The sequence below is a fragment of the Rhinoderma darwinii genome, chromosome 2 (assembly GCF_050947455.1).
Source record: "Rhinoderma darwinii isolate aRhiDar2 chromosome 2, aRhiDar2.hap1, whole genome shotgun sequence".
Taxonomy (NCBI): Eukaryota; Metazoa; Chordata; class Amphibia; order Anura; family Rhinodermatidae; genus Rhinoderma; species Rhinoderma darwinii.
The window spans coordinates 447,952,112-447,969,619 of record NC_134688.1 but is presented as its reverse complement, the minus strand read 5'-3'; the positions used below and the strand labels follow the sequence as shown (position 1 = coordinate 447,969,619).

The window sequence follows — 17,508 nt, the reverse complement described above, 5'->3', positions numbered from 1 at the left end:
TTCACATGTCGGATCATTCAAGTGGAAAAATCAGACGTGTATTTGCAAGAGAATCTGCATCAGAAATCCGATGCTGGCCCTCAAGAATTCTGCTGCAGATTTGCAGTTTAATATGCCATCAATAAGGCTAATACGCGTGTGGCTACCTGCCGCATCAAGTGGTGACGTGTTTTTTTTTTTGCCTTGACAGATGACAAATCCACGTCGGCAATTTCTGCATCGTATGAACAGACGCTGATTTCCCATTGAAATTAACGCGAGGCGGTTTTGGTCTCGTGATTTCCGAGAAAAATTTGTCGTGGGAACACGGCCGTTGTGTTAATATGGTTTTGACTCTAGTACCATAGTCTAGAAATGCTGTGACATCTTTGGTGCCACTTGCGCACAATAGAATCTACAGCTGTTCATTACTGGGGAGCCACATACATGGGGCCCGAGAGCTAAATGTGACTCAAGGCTCTGGGGAAAATGGATTAAATGCTTCCATGGCTTAGGGTATGTTCACACGGCTTATTTTCAGATGTTTATCGGGGTGTAAACGCCTTGAAAAACAGCTGAAAAAAATGGAAGCTGAATGCCTCCCAAAAATCTGCTCATTGATTTCAATGGGAAAAACTGTGTTTCGCCCTGACAAAGCGTTTTTTTATGCGGCCATAAAAAGAACATGTCACTTCTTGAGCTGTTTTTGGAGGCGGTTTTCATTCTGAGGCTGGGTTCACACGACCTATTTTCAGACGTAAACGAGGCGTATTATGCCTCGTTTTACGTCTGAAAATAGGGCTAGAATACGTCGGCAAACATCTGCCCATTCATTTGAATGGGTTTGCCGACGTATTGTGCAGACAACCTGTCATTTACGCGTCGTCGTTTGACAGCTGTCAAACGACGACGCGTAAAATGACTGCCTCGGCAAAGAAGTGCAGGACACTTATATACATTATATGCAGGACACTTCTTTGCAACGTAATTTGAGCCGTTCTTCATTGAACTCAATAAAGAGCAGCTCAAGATATACGAGCGTTCCAGACGCCTCGCATAATACGAGGAGCATTTACGTGTGAAACGAGGCAGCTGTTTTCTTCTGAAAACAGGCTGTCATTTCAGCCGTAAAAGCCAGCTAGCGTGTGAACATACCCTCAGTAGGAAAACGGACGCAAAAAAAACGGCGGAATATCAGAGGCTGTTTTCCCTTGAAAACCGCTCCGTATTTTACAGCCGGTTTTTGTTTAGCGTGTGAACGTACCCTTACTGTTACTTCCCTGCCCTTGGCTCAATGGCATTTTTGTTTTGAGCTGAAGACCTGACTAACCTGACAAATAGACTGGTTGCTAGGGAAATGTTGCCCGACGACCTCCGTATTAAGACTGGTTGGTAGGCAGTGTTTTCATAGCAACAAATATGAAGTGACTTGGCCTGATGCTAAATTGGCAGAGAAGGGGAATAGCTGAGATGAGGAATGGCGTGGAGTAACTGCTGCCAAAGACTGTGATTTTAATCCATTTTTTTCTAGAAATATAAGTAGAGAATCTCCTTTAAGATATTTGCTTATAAACGGTTTGGTATTTCTCTGTCTAAATTGACAGAACAATAGAATGTGCTTGCATCAGATAAAACCATGCCGAGCATCCTATTAGGACGATGGGTTTGGTACACGGTAACGTTCATTCTAAGTGACCTAATTTTTACTCTGTATTTATTCCCGTCAGACGTTTCATGTCCACAGTCCTTGTCAAGAATTTCAGCTCCTTTGCAAAATCGTCTAATAAGCATGAAATTAAAACCTCCTCAATCCTATCTCGGCTCTGCAGTCCTACCTGCTTTCAGAACCAGCCAGTTGATCAGGGAAAAGTCTTTCAAGATTTTCAAATATTCTCACTTTAAGTCCCAAAACTCGAGCTTTTCATTTGCAAGCGGGTGATTCGGGGCCAGAACTCTCAATGTTTGTATAGGAACATTTACCTCTAATCTACGGGAAGAATGAGGCTTGAAGTTAAGCTTCAAAAGTTTTAGCTTCCTTGAGCCATTTTATATAAATGTATAACGTGAAATGTGTGATGTCCTAAGTAAGAACTTCAGTGCTATGTCCTTACACATCACCGGTATATAAAAGGAGAAACATTACATCTTCTATACGAGATAAGACTTCAGTAAGATAAATATGGACGAGAACATTTGCCTCGGGCGGAGTTTCGGCTGATGAAATAATCCTAATATAATATTTATATATTATCTTGTTAGGACTGAAATGCTAATATTGTTTAAATCCTGTCAGCTATGGGGCGGCCTATTAAATGATCACAGTAGCTAGAGATGACGCTCTTATATGTGTTCAATATGTGAAGATTTGTGGTCTCTTCACAGACGTCGCAGATCATCTGCTGATTGCTGCAGCTCTGACTTAGTTGCCATTGACTGCTTATTTTCCCTACAGCAGCCACTACAGGGGAAATGTAGTATTACATTCAGCCATTCAAATAAATGGTCGTCCATGTAAGGCCCCATTCACATTATGAATTTTGGCCTATGTTTAACGTATATGACGGGAAATAAATATAGTAATTGACACCTTACAGTGACATCCGTCACCCACAGACTGTTATGGGATCCGTTTGACGTATAAGTCATTAAGTTTCATGATCTTCTCATGATGTATACATTAAATGGATCCCATAATAGTCCATAGGTGACAGGTGCCACTGTTGGGCATCAGTCGCAGGCATTAGTCACCCACATACTATTGTGGTATCTGTTTTTTTGTTACCAAATTAAATTCTATTGAATAGCTCATGACTTATACATTTAACAGATGCCTGTGACATATCCCATACAGTTACATATGTCACCCATAGACTCTTATTAAAAAAAATATATATATATTCACCACGTGGAATGCTTTTTATTTGGGGGGCGGCGATCCCGTTGTATGGATTAGCATAGTATACTATGCTACTTCAAACCCCCCCCCCCCCCCAAAAAAAAAAGGTGTACCAACATACACCAGCTCGATGGAAGCCGACAGGACACACTTTTGGCCTCTGTCAGGCCAAGGGAGCTTTCTTATCCATTTTTGACATTTGGCTTTCCTGGTGTACATCCTAAACATGCACCACAAATGTGATGTGAACAGCGCCTAATACTAGGACAGACCAATATCGACGCTTACTCTGACATATATAGGGCGGTACAAAACCGTAAAGCCCTCTCTATGATATCCATATGCCATGGAAAGGGGGTTGTTGAGATCCAACAACCCCTTTAAAGAAATAAGTATTTTAGCCTTTTCGGGACTGTAGGTATAGGCCCACCTGTAAGTAGTGCTTCTGTGCTGGTGTTCCCATCAAACCCAACCTTCCCCTCCGTGCTTCAGTGGTTTGTTGTTGTCAGTGGGACGTTGGCTGGATCCAAATGACTATCCAAATTAATTTCCACAACCCTACAGTTGCTATCCTAGTGGACTTTATGGAGATTTAGATCTATACAATCTTCCAATAGGACAATGGTGAACCTTTTTGTCATGGGAATACTGGAGTACCAAATAAGGGTTGGGTGTTTTTTTGGTTTTTTATTTATTAACACAAATCAACTTCTAGGAGTTAATTCCACAGACGTGGAAATTCTGAATCCCATATACATTTTGCCTAACAGTAATGCCTCATGCACATGACCGTGCATGCTGGCCGGGTCCCGTCCGTGATCCGTGGAGAGTTAGGACATGTCCTATCTTTCCACAGATCGAAAAGTCAGGTCAGTTTTCACTGACCCGATTCACCTGCTAAAGTGAATGGGTCTGTGAAAACCATTGGCTGCCACTCTGATGCCGTGAAAAACGGTCCGCGTGGCACTCTGTCGTGTACAACTGCACTAAAACAGGTTGCATTTTGTAGGAAACCACAATGCCTGCAGAACATGGTAATGATGGATCTAAACTTCTCTCTTCTGTATGACTGTACATGCCAGAACTCGATTGTGCCTGCTCATTACTGTTGTTACAGACCACACAACATTAAAGTTGGTCTTCCGACATGTAAATCAAACAAATGTTTGAAAAGGGGAGAGCAGAGAACGAGAGGTCCTATATACCCTGGTCTGATGATGTAAAGGTGTGGCCACTGTCACTTTCCTTGAAATTAAATGGCGTTACAGATGATTGTCATAAAACTCTTTTGGGGAGAACCTGCTTTAAGGCACTCTGCGTGTAATGTTATAAATGAGCCAATGTCTTATCGTCCTGATGTATATACAAATTCCCTGCAGGTGGCCTGTAAACCCATCAGCAGTCCATGTGTTGCTGTTTATGGCAGCCTGTAGTCTTTAAATGAGATAAGGACTACAGGCTGTTGTTCAGGAGCTTACAGGTTCTTGTGTAACCGAGAAATTGAACTCCACCCACTGGGAATTATCTGTTCATATTCCTACATCGTCTTAGGAAACGAGGAGTTTGTTATATACTCTATTAATCTATGGTGCTCGGTGTCTTTAGCAGGGGTTCAACAAGCTCTCTTGTGCCAGGAGCGGTGTTTTTTTGTTTTTTCGAATGTGCACCACTACCCTCAGTTCTTCAACCGAAGGCTACATTCACAAGAGCGTATCAGATTGTTTGCGAGTGGCATGCGTTTTTTACGCACTCGCTCAACACATCTATTTTTTTTTTCCATGCGCAGCATACAGACATTATTTACGTTTGTGTGAATGGGCCCTTAACATGATCGTTGTCAGATGAACAATCCATTTAATTTTCCAATATAGCACCTTTTCCCACAGTAGAATATGCATAAATTGCACTTCCCCTCTCAATAGTACCCTAGACTGCTGCCTACTGCGCTTACCCATCAACCCAAACCCAATACTATAGTACAGTGCGCTTTTCATCATACACATACTTGTAAAAATCTTTGCCTGTTGCCGACACAAGGCGTGCCAATTTGTATGCGGCTTCTATTAGCCGGAAGTAGATGCTATATACAGTATAGCTGTATACAGATCATCCCGTAGTGATAAAAATAGGAATCCCAAGACTTTTTTTTTTTTTTTTTTTCTCCCCTACTGTGATATTAAGAGGAGCAGATTGGGGGGGGGGGTGGACAGAGGAATGCTGCTCTGTTACATTTGCATTTGCACAAAACATTGGGCGGAATATATGAAGAGGTTTGCGCTAAAATTTTGGAGTTTTTAAAAAGTGAGTGGTGTTTAGCCGAAGCGGGGATGGGGCCTCTGCCAGAACGACAGATTTGTGATTAATTTACGCCACCAGAAACTGGCGTGCTTTATGGTGTAATTTATGGTGCAAATCTACATTTGCTCATTGGCGTTGGTTTGCATTTCTGTCACACGGACAGCCAAAGATGCGCCGAGTTTATTAAGGGGTGTGGACCTCTTAATAAATTTGGTGCATTGTCACCAATGTAAATTAGTTTTAAGACTGAGTTTAAAATGCCAGTCTTAATATTTTCCCCCCATTATTTTGATTCATGTACAAATGAACAATTTTATTTCAATACTTTTTTTTTTTTTTTTTGTGCTTCTTAGGAATAGCAAAGTCTGATCTTCTGCACACCAGATCTTTACGTGGTCACAAGGACTGTTTTGAGAAATATCACCAGATTGCAAACCAAGACTGTTCCCGCTCCAAACTTACCAAGAGTCCCTACGATGAAGTAAAAACTATTCTCGGCAAAAAAATAAACTGGATCGTCCAATATGCACAAAATAAGGATTTATATTCTGATTCGGAGTGTTCCAAATCTGCTCAACATAAACTTTACAAGTTCAGGCATCTAAATGACAAGTGTCTGGTCCCTCAGCATGACTCGCAGGTTCCCAAGTATTCCGAAAAGTGGTTGGACACCGGAGCTGGAGGTATATCCACATGTGGAAAGGGGTTTTTAGAAAGAAATAACAGCAGGGAATTCAACATAAGCATGCTGCAAAACTCCAACTCCTCGTTTTGCCACCAGCTGTGGCCGAATCCTTACAAGGAACAAAAGCCTGACGATAACTCTAACCAGCCGCCTGGACCTAATGTTCGGAGAGGACACCGGCATTACAGCAAAGAAGAATGTATGTGTTTATTACTTTACCTCCTGTTTTTATTGCATTACAGGGGAAAAGTATTAGAGAAAGTATTGCGCATAGTCTATATCCGTGTGTCCCAAACTGTGAGGCATCCCCAGAGTCTTACTACATAGACCTTTCTGTGGCAGCAACAATATCTAATTTGACTAAATAGTTGACACCTTTTGTGTTTATCGTGTTATACTCGGTTAAGATGAAAAATGTTAATGAAGTTGTGCAATGTTTTTCATTTTGGAAGGGACTTTGACCACTGAGGCACCAACATGTTCCTGCTGGTTAGGCCCTAATAGAAAAAGGTTGAGAGTCCCGGTCTATAAAATAATGTGATCATCTCCCGGGTAGAAATAAGGGAAAGAATTTACCTAAATGTGCCTTTTGTAGCCCTGAAATATGAGCTCGAAGACAAATTCTAGTTTCTCATGTCCTGGGTATTTTTCTACTAAATCTATGAGAAATCCTGCTTATGACCGGTTTTTAGACTTGATGCACCCCCCCCCCCCCCCCCCCCGGAGCGATCCATGGTGTAGACTGTGGTAAAAGACTAGAATATGTATGCAAGGCTGACCATACACATAAGTATGTCGGCCGAAACCACCCATTTCGGCGGGACCGGCCGACCATCTAATGTAGATGGTGGTGTCCCGACTCTCCCCCCAGCGGCAGATGTCGGGGGAGAGAAGGGTCAGGCATGTTGAAATTCAACATGCCTGAGCCTTTTGTTTGAAAATAGATAAGTCACTGGCAGCGGCTTTCTCGCGTCTCCATCTTGGAAACACGTGCTCGCTTGGCCGAGCGTGCATGTTTATGGGGCAGTTGAGAGGAATTGCTGTCGGATGAACAAGCGTTCATCTGACTGCCATCTCGAGTATATGGTCAGCTAAAGACCTAGAGATGGGTGCATTGTTATCTACTAGACATTTTGTTCTGCAGGTCAGGCCACAATATTTGCTGTCTGCATCCTATTAAGATAAAAAGCGAGGTGTTGCCTAGTAGGGGGCACATACAGTATTGTCATTCTGGCTCTAGGCCTTTGTGGCTTTTTATTTAATGCTGCCCACCGCAAAGACAACCCAAGGTCACATCTGCTGTGAAGCCTTGCAACCTTGTGAGCTGCCTTAGGATGATTGCTTTAAAAAAAAAAAAAAAAAAAAATGTCTCTTTTGATTGACAGGAAGACAAACCGACAGTGACTTTTATACTAGACTATTTTCCAAACTTGGTGTATAATATACTCGTGGATTAATGCTTGCAGATTGGTTAGATTAATTGCAGGGGATTATTATAATTTCAATGATCAGTGATCTCAATCTGTGTCTCCAGCTGTTGCAAAACTACAACTCCCAGCAAGCGGCTGTAAGGGCATGTTGGCCGTTTTAGTTTCGCAACAGCTGGAGACCCACAGGTTCGAGATGACTGGTGTAGATGGATGATCGTTTTATAATGGTTATGTGTTGGCTGAAAGCTTCTATTAATCCACCATTGAGTAAGATTCTACACCTCTCTAATACAAACGGGTATTTTGTGAAATTGAATAAAAATGCATCGATGTCACCAGTTTCTCGGAAGCTGGTAGATTTGGGCTAGAACTACAGTGGGGTTTTTTTTGTCCAGTGATGTTATGTAGCTTTACTGTTCTGTGGTCATTGACACAACCATTGTATAATTCACGGCATCTTAAAGGGATTGTCCAGCCATAAGAAATTCATGGCCCTTCCTCCGAATAGGCCATTATTATCTGATCAGTGCTACACTTGTAGCAGCGGTTCACAGCGTTACAGCCATGTCTCGTTCGCTTCAATGGGGGAGAAGGCTGTAATACTGTGAACCACCGCCACAAGTGTGTGGACGATTCAAAGTACGATCAGATAAGGACGGAAGGGGAAACAGCGCTCATACGAGCGCCGCGTTCCCTTCAGAACAGCTGATCGTCGGGGGTGTCCCGGGAGTTGAACCCCCATTGATCAGCTATTGATGGCCTATCCGGAGGCTAGGCCATCAATTTCTTATGACTGAAAAACACCTTTAATGGGTAGGAGTATACTGGACTCCATGGATTGGCTTATATAGAATAAGGTGCAGTGTAACTCTTAGGGTATGTTCACACGCTTAGCAAAAAATGTGTGAAAATACAGAGCTGTGTTCAAGGGAAATCGGCTCCTGATTTTCAGCCGTTTTTTATTCAAACTCGTGTTTTTGTAGCTGTTTTTCTATAGAGTCAATGAAAAACTGCTCCAAAAACGGCTCAAGAAGTGACATTCACCTCTCTTTCACTGGCGTTTCTTTAATGCGGCCGTTTTTCAAAACGGGCGAGTAAAAAAAGCGCCCCGTCGGAACAGAACGCCGTTTTTCCCATTGAAATCAATGGGCAGATGTTTGGAGGAGTTCTGTTTCTGATTTTTCGGACGTTTAAGCCGTGTGAACATACCCTCAGTGAAGGAAATGTCTCCCATTCACTGCTGACGAGCTAGGAGCTGAGCCTGTATCTTTGTATGGAGGAATTGCAGTTTTGGAGAATTATTGAGTAGGCACAGTTGAATTAAAGGCATCTATAGCAATGGTCTTCAACCTGTGTCTCCTACTACTGTCAAACTACAGCTGCAGACTCGGGTTAAAGGAGTTGTCCTCTTTCGACAATCCCATTTTGTTAGAAGGCCCACCAGATGACAAGCTGTTTGCAGAAAGTCCTGCTGCTGGGACCCCCAGTGATCAGCTGTAATCTGGCAACAAGTGTTACATTTCCCTGCAGCGCCAGCACAGGGGAAATAAAGCATTACAGTCACCAATGAAATCCAGGAACAGACATGTCTGGTCCTCCAGCGCAAGCTACACTCTGTAACTGCCGTTCACACTGGCTATTCGATAAGGAGGGTCCTGAATAAGGTACTCTCTGAGAACTCAAAGTCCCATATGAGGTTATTTAAAAATAGATATTCTAAACCAGACAATCCCTAAGGCCTCATGCACACTTCCGTCGGCCATTGTACAGCCGTTAATGACGGTTCCGTCAAACACAGGACACACACGGATGGCTTCCGTGTGCAGCCCGTTGTTTCATGGACCAAATTCAATGCAAAGGCCGAGACTGTTCCGTCAAAAACGGGCAGGAGTAGGACCTGCACTACTTTTGACGGAACGGCCGCACGGTTCCGTTAAAACAACGGAAGTGTGCATGTCCCCATTGAAATGAATGTGTCAGGTGCTATCTGTTAAAAAAAACGGATAGCACCCTGATGAAAAAAAACTGAAGTGGGCATGAGGCCTAAAGCCCACGTTAGTTCCTAGTTGTACTATGATTAACCTGACTGCAAAATGTAAGCTCCCATAGTCGAGAAGTACAAAATCGGTTTTCTTTTATTCCCTAACACACTATGCAGACGCTATAGCTATACACTGAGCGGATCCCAACCGGAGATTTTTATTAACTTTGTTGGATGTTTTCAATTACTTGGATTACTGTGGTGATGGTAATTGATTTTTGTATGTTTCTCCCTCGCTTGTAGTGAGCTCGATGAGCAGAGAAGAACTGGGACGTTTAAATGAACATCTCCTCCGGCAACTCCAGGGTAAGTCTCAATATCAAATGACTGGCGCATTCTCATGAGATCCGAAGGCTTTTGCTTTGTGTGGTGTAACCTTTTCGCTGCCCATGTGCCTCCACGTTCTAGAGAAAGTAATTTTTTTTTTTAATACCACTTTCTCCTTTGACTATTGCTTTAAAAAAACAAAACTTGGCATTAAATCAATATGTCAGCAAGTTCTGCTCAACACTTCCGTGGCAGCTGCAGATGTGGTGTAATCTAAGCTGCCAGCTAAGTATAGGTTACAGTAAAGCTTATCAGTGCTTGATGGTATTAAAGCCTTATTTTTAGACTCCACTTTACAAGCTAGAATAGATTTAACGCCATTAAGTGGCATATTTAATGCAACCATTTCATAAAAATGCATCAGATCGCATGCTCATAAAATAGCCTTATCGTTGTGTCCAGATCATGTGTGTTAAAGGGGTAGCCTGCTCTAGACAATCCCTGCTTGTTAGTAGGGTCCCTTGCCAATAGAAATATCACAGTGTCCCTCCAGCGGTTAGCTGTAATCTGTGGGGAAACCTGGCAGAAAGTGTTACATTTTCCTGCAGCACCCCCACAGGGGAAATTAAAGGGGTTGTCCCAGAATTAATGAAAAATAAAAGAACACCAGATCTTATTTAGTGCATGACCATCTCTTTCTAACAAAGCTAGAACCAGCCCTGTATCTTACATGGATCTAGAGATCTCCCCATTTATTGCTCTGCTAGATTTTCTTCAGGCTGGCAGCTCATGGGGCGTGTCCTTTCTGCTGAAGCTCCTCCCCCTCCATGTCATACCTTGTATAGGTAGATTGTTCTGTTTCACTGCCTTTGACTCCTCTCTAAGAGAATCTTTACAAATGCCCCTATTTCATGTCTTTTTAGAGGGAGAGCCCAGCCCTATATAACTCAAGAAGAGGGAGAGCCGGCAGCTTATACACAGTGTGAGGATGAACAGGGGAGCTCTATGCTGTATGTAAGCAGTGCATATCAATAGGTTGTCTGAACGTCCAAATGAAGAGAAAATGAAGCAGCACTTCAAGCTTGAAAATGCCTTCATAGAGCAGGTGAAACGTTGTAGTGGATGTTGGATAAATAAATCAATTTTTTTCTGAGTGCTGCTTCATTTTCTCTTCATTTTGACGTTCGGTATACAAGGAGAGGTCACTCCTTTATTTTTAAGCACAGCACCGGCCTAGTTAGGCGTATAACCACAGTGCTGCTCCAATCCTCTTTTGTTTGAATAGGTTGTCTGTGTATTGCAGGACACGTCCTCCAGAGTTAGATACTTTTTGTAACCGCTCTCCACTCCAAGACATGAGGATCCTTTACATAGGACCCCCCCCTCTATTAAGTCAGATTTCCCAAATAGGGTATATGAAAATGGGTATTCTAAACTAGACAAACATCTGAGGAGGCAGCATCTTTATATTAATATTTTTGTTGGCATGTTGTCAAAAACAAAAATCACACATTGTACGTAATTTGCCTTTTTAAAGGTATCCACTATATTGTCCCTGCACACTTAGGTCCCATTCACACGAACGTGTTTTTGCGGCCGCAATTCCCCCGAAAATCCACGGGAGAATTGCGGCCCCATTCTTTTCTATGGGGCCATGCACACGACCGTAGTTTTTACGGTCTGTGCATGGCCCGGGAACCCGCACCGCAGAAAGAACGGACATGTCTTATTACGGACATCTTCTGCGGTCCGGGCTCATTGAAAACAATGACGGCGGCCATGTACATGTTGTACGATTTGCGGGCGGCCCACAGCTGACAGTCCGCAGCCGGCCGACCCGAAAATCACGGCCGTGCACACGGCTACGGTCGTGTGCATGAGGCCTTAGGCTGGATTCACACGAGCGTTTTCGGTCCGTATGTCGGAAGTATTTCCCAGACCGAACACACTGCAGGGAGCCGGGCGTCATAATTATCTATGATTCTAGGAGTCCCTGCCTCGCTGTGGGAAAACTGTCCCATACTGCAATCATGTTTTCAGCACAGGACAGTTTTCCACAGCGAACTCCTAGCGTCATACATGACTATGACGTTAGGAGCCCGGCTCCCTGCAGTGTGTTCGGTTCGGGAAATACTGCCGACATACGGTCCGTATATCACAGACCGAACACGTTCATGTTAATCCAGCCTTATACTGTAAAAGCTGGTTTCGACTATATGTCCCCTATGACCGATTTTCTATGTGTCACTTATGTCCAGGTTCTTTTTCATTCCCATTGAACATGAAAAACTTTACCTCTTTGTCATCGGCACCTTTGTTATTGCGTGACACTGTTGCAAGATACTGCTGATTTATCCATGTAACATGCAATGAAATAATTCTATAATAAATGGTTGCACAATGACAAAATACTAAGGCCTCATTCACACAACCGTAGCCATGTGCACGGCCGTGATTGTCGGGTCTAACAGCCGCGGAGCGTCACCTGCGGGCCGCCCGCAAATCGCGGGCCTTGCATATGGCCGTGTGTATTCATTTCTATGAGCCTGGACCGCAGAACACGGCCGTAATGTCATGTCCGTTCTTTCTGCGGTCCAGGCTCAATATGATACTCTCAATGCACTATTTGGCAGGAAGTGTCATACTTTTCTCACATATAGTGCCGTGAGATTGCCATACTGTGACTACAGTGCCCGGAGTGACCTACTTTGCCCACTTAGTCATACAGTGCGCATAATGTGGCTTGCCAAACAGCTTGCATACTTTCAGCTGTCTTATTTCCCAGTCTGTATTGACAGGAAGTGCACTAGAAATTCCAAGTGCTGAAACTCAAGAGCATCTGCAGCTTTAGGTTGTTGTCTCAGGACATATTGGGATTCATGTGTAGTCAGATTTGTTGCTGCATACCTATGGCCGTCATGTAGTTTCACAGCATGTTATCACAATCATAGACCTAGGTTTGCAGGAAAAAAAATCTGACAACACATGCATCCCAATATGTCCTGAGACAACAACCGAAAGCTGCAGATGCTCTGGAGGTCCAGCACTTGGAATTACCAGCTTTTTTTCCTCTAGTGCACTTCCTGTCAATACCATACTACCATACCAAAGTACGAATCCCCTGATGCTATAGGTTTTGTGTTCTCCTTCTCAAACAGACCCAGTTCTTTAGGGCTTTCAGGTGAAGATAGGGCATGATATGGACCGGTTTTAGCCATCGGAGATATTTTTGACCATTTTGCACCAGTCAGGTTTTTGTAACGGAGTCCAATAAAGGCAAAACTTTTCTTATTGTTTTATTATTTTTCTTTCTAGATGTGTTCGAAGACCTCAGTTGCGTTGTACAGAAAAAAGATGCGCTGTCCTCGGAGCTCCATGTTCGACACGTTGCCATAGAACAGCTGCTGAAAAACTGCTCGAAACTGCCGTGTCTCCAAATGGGGCGGGCAGGATTGAAAGTGAATATGACAATCAATAACTAGTTGATGTGACTCCAACCTGCACAAGGAACACCCCGCTGGCCTCTAGATCTCACACCGCTGTCTTTTTACATTCTCCACAAAGAAAATGTATATCCAGTGATTAACTTAGACTCTTGTTGGTGGTGTTTTTCCTATTGCTTTTGTATAAAAAAAAAAGCCATTCTCATGGGATTGAATGAAAATCGGTTTGTCGTTTGGCAACATTAATCAATTCATCCTGGGACAGCTTGAAACTACGGCTCCATACACATTATGAGGAAGACCAATAAGAAACAACACTGAGATATCTTATTTAGAGAATTAGGGCTGTGCCCATCTCCCCACCAGCTAGTGTTGTCAACAGAAGTTCTCTTTTGGGTCCACCGTCTAAAGAGGTCTTACCAAATCCCGCACATCAATGCAATAATTACACCTTTTGCTTTCTGAACAAAACTATTTTTAAGATCTCTTCTACAACTGGTCAGTATTGTGACAAACCATGACGCTATTGTGCCTGTTTGTAAAACTTTTGGACTAAGGACCACCGCAGATAAGATGATGCGTTATTTCTGTAGGTATTTATAGTTGTATATTGTTCTTCCAAAAAGCAGCCGCTCTCTGTGACCTTTTTATGACAAAAGGATCTTGCAACTTGCAGATGATGGACTGTTTTTTTTGTTTTTGGAATTTTTCTTCTAAGAAAAAAAAAAAGTTACAAATAGAAACCAAAAGTCACCATTGCTTGAAATACTTAATGTATTGCTAGAAACTTTTTTAAATGTTTACAAGGAGCTTTTTTATGACCTACTGTTTTTTTTTACAAAAGAAATATTTTGGGTACTTTTTTAATCGTTCTATATAAGAAATTAGCTTTTGTGTAATGTATACTGCTTTGCACATGATATTACTATGTCTGACGGGGGAGATGTTACATTGTTCTATTGTTTCTTTTTGGAACATTTAATATTTTTTTTAAGGGTGTTGAATGCACTAGTGAATCAAAAGAACAATAGAAAATAGTGAGCTGGGAAAAATGTAGCCTTACGTGGCCATGCATGGGGACGTTTTTTTCCTATTCTGATTATTGAGCCAATAATCGGGCTGTGTAGAGGATGCCAACTCGAAGGACTCACAGGCTATCTTTTTTGTTATTAACCAAACCTTCCATTTTTAACAGGAAAAGAAAGATCATACGCCCCTATGGGGAGATAAGAAGGGTCAGGTGTCCCACCGATATCAACGACTGGTGAGATATTTACCCATGTATGGCCTAAGCTACACAAATGATTTCTAATGGCTTAGTCACTCTTCCAAAATCACCAGTGATCGATCATTTTCTTGGTGGTTCATGTCATGGTACACAGAGTCCCCAGAGTAATAAGGCTGTAAGGCTGAAAAAAGTCATCGGTTCATCCAGTTCAACCCATTCCCTTCAATGTTAAGCCAGAGGAAGGCAGAAAGCCCTGATGAGGCAAAAGACCATTTTCCTCATCTTAGGGGGAGAAAAAATTCTACCAGACACCAAATCTGGCAATAAGAATACATCTCTGGATCAACAACCCATCTCAAGTAATCTAGTTACTGCAAATTGTAATATTATTACACTCATGAAAGATATGTAGACCCCTTTTGAACTCTTTTAGTTAATTCACCATAACTTCCTCTGGCAAAGCGTTCCATAGCCTCACTGCTCTTACAGTAAAGAATCCTCTTCTTTGTTGGAGTCTCTAGAATGTATGCAGTTACAATCATAATTGGGGTCCACCATAGACGATAAATTGGTTATATACGCGATTGATAGCAGGTGATTTTGGTTGCATGATTACGGCACTAGAAATTTATACAAGACAAATCAGGAGCAGTACAATAGGTGACAAGTCCCCATATCCAATGTTCCCTAAAATAAAGTCATTAGGGAGTCAATATGTCTGAATCTTTTTAGTCTAAATAAAGAAATGCACGGAGATGCTTTACTTACGTATTGGTGCTTTAGATATAAATTGTGATGAGATCATTATGATCTCTTCTATTTATGATAAGTAAATGTTGCTATGCAATATCTGCTAGGTCGTGGTGTAGACGGTCGAATGCAGTGTTACCATAATTAAATTTTTTTTATTTTTAAACTGATTGGTTGGTTTTTTTTTTTGCCTTTTTGCTGTGGAATTGAAATTGATGCCAGTATGTTCTAGTACAAAGATTATATATAAAAATAATAATTGCGACTCTACAATTACACTAGTCACAGCCACAGGGTAGCAATATGATTTATAATAAAGATGTATTGTACACAAAATGAGGCATCATCTTGTTAAAAAATTGACATACAATCATTTCATTTATTTTGAAATCTTTTCACCACTGCCAAAGGAAAATAATAATGTTGTTGTAGTTATTTTATTGCTCTTTGTTTTCTGCTGTGAAACTATAGTAAGTTTTGTATGTGTGTTTTTGTATTTTTTTTGTTTAAACCATATTTATTTTGTAGAACGGAGTGTGTGGAGCTATTTTGGAAGCCCCCATTTTTAATGTGTTTTGCCGATTAGGCTTTATATTCGCCGGTTCAACCTGCAGAAGGTGGAATGACAGGACAATGTGGTCCTCGTTTATAAAATAACGGAGGTGTTTCCCATTGCAACCAATCGGACTCCAGCTTTCATGTTACCGTGATTTAAGTGGTTACTATAGGCAGCTCCTCTTCTTGTTCTCTGCACTAATAAAGGAGGCCCTGTGTGTTTTCCTTATGTATATATTGTCTTTGTAAGATCTTTACACTGGTAAAAGCTGTGCTTTTTAGAAAGCAGTGCTGACGAATATTCTTAGGAGACTTATTTCACTTTACAAAAGTGAAACTTTATTAACTTTGTTTTTTTTTTCCTGCTTTGGAATGTATTTACTTTTCTTTTGCTTTGTGTTGCTAATTATGTATTTTTCTTGTTTTTGTTTTGTTTTTTTAAATAAAAAAATAATAATATTGATATACAAGTGTCAGTATTTTTTTCAAATGGATATTCTATGTATGTATTTGATCCCTTGCTGATTTTGTAAGTTTGCCCACTGTCAAAGACATGAACAGTCTAGAATTTTTAGGCTAGGTTAATTTTACCAGTGAGAGATAGATTATATTAAAAAAAAATCACTGTCACAATTATATATATATTTATTTGCATTGTTCACAGAGAAATAAGTATTTGATCCCTTTGCCAAACAAGACTTAATACTTGGTAGCAAAACCCTTGTTGGCAAGCACAGCAGTCAGACGTTTTTTGTAGTTGATGATGAGGTTTGCACATATGTTAGATGGGATTTTGGCCCACTCCTCTTTTGCAGATCATCTGTAAATCATTACGATTTCGAGGCTGTCGCTTGGCAACTCGGATCTTCAGCTCCCTCCATACGTTTTCAATGGGATTAAGGTCTGGAGACTGGCTAGGCCACTCCATGACCTTAATGTGCTTATTTTTGAGCCACTCCTTTGTTGCCTTGGCTGTATGTTTCGGGTCATTGTCGTGCTGGAAGACCCAGCCACGAGCCATTTTTAATGTCCTGGTGGAGGGAAGGAGGTTGTCACTCAGGATTTGACGGTACATGGCTCCATCCATTCTCCCATTGATGCGGTGAAGTAGTCCTGTGCCCTTAGCAGAGAAACACCCCCAAAACATAATGTTTCCACCTCCATGCTTGACAGTGGGGACGGTGTTCTTTGGGTCATAGGCAGCATTTCTCTTCCTCCAAACACGGCGAGTTGCGTTAATGCCAAAGAGCTCAATTTTAATCTCATCTGACCACAGCACCTTCTCCCAATCACTCTCAGAATCATCCAGATGTTCATTTGCAAACTTCAGACAGGCCTGTACATGTGCCTTCTTGAGCAGGGGGACCTTGCGGGCACTGCAGGATTTTAATCCATTACGGCGTAATGTGTTACCAATGGTTTTCTTGGTGACTGTGGTCCCAGCTGCCTTGAGATCATTAACAAGTTCCCCCCGTGTAGTTTTCGGCTGAGCTCTCACCTTCCTCAGGATCAAGGAAACCCCACGAGGTGAGATTTTGCATGGAGCCCCAGATCGATGTCGATTGACAGTCATTTTGTATGTCTTCCATTTTCTTACTATTGCACCAACAGTTGTCTCCTTCTCACCCAGCGTCTTACTTATGGTTTTGTAGCCCATTCCAGCCTTGTGCAGGTCTATGATCTTGTCCCTGACATCCTTAGAAAGCTCTTTGGTCTTGGCCATGTTGTAGAGGTTAGGGTATGTTCACACGCACTAATTACGGACGTAATTCGGGCGTTTTTGCCCCGAATTACGTCCGAAAATAGCGCCTCAATAGCGCTGACAAACATCTGCCCATTGAAAGCAATAGGCAGACGTTTGTCTGTTCACACGAGGCGTAAATAGACGCCCGCGTCAAAGAAGTGACCTGTCACTTCTTTGGCCGTAATTGGAGCC

The 17,508-nt window shown here is 42.0% G+C and overlaps 1 protein-coding gene across 2 annotated transcripts in view; it reads left to right on the top strand.

Moving 5' to 3' along the window:
- Positions 1-15,970, top strand: part of C2H21orf91 (chromosome 2 C21orf91 homolog) — a 47,563-nt gene extending 31,593 nt beyond the window's left edge. For both annotated transcript variants that reach the window (XM_075854508.1, XM_075854509.1), the window contains exons 3-5: positions 5,527-6,057; positions 9,573-9,635; positions 12,912-15,970. In XM_075854508.1, coding sequence (XP_075710623.1) covers positions 5,527-6,057; positions 9,573-9,635; positions 12,912-13,078 — 761 coding nt within the window. In that variant the 3' untranslated portion in view covers positions 13,079-15,970. The remainder of the gene's footprint in view (positions 1-5,526; positions 6,058-9,572; positions 9,636-12,911) is intronic.
- The last annotated feature ends 1,538 nt before the right edge of the window (positions 15,971-17,508 follow it).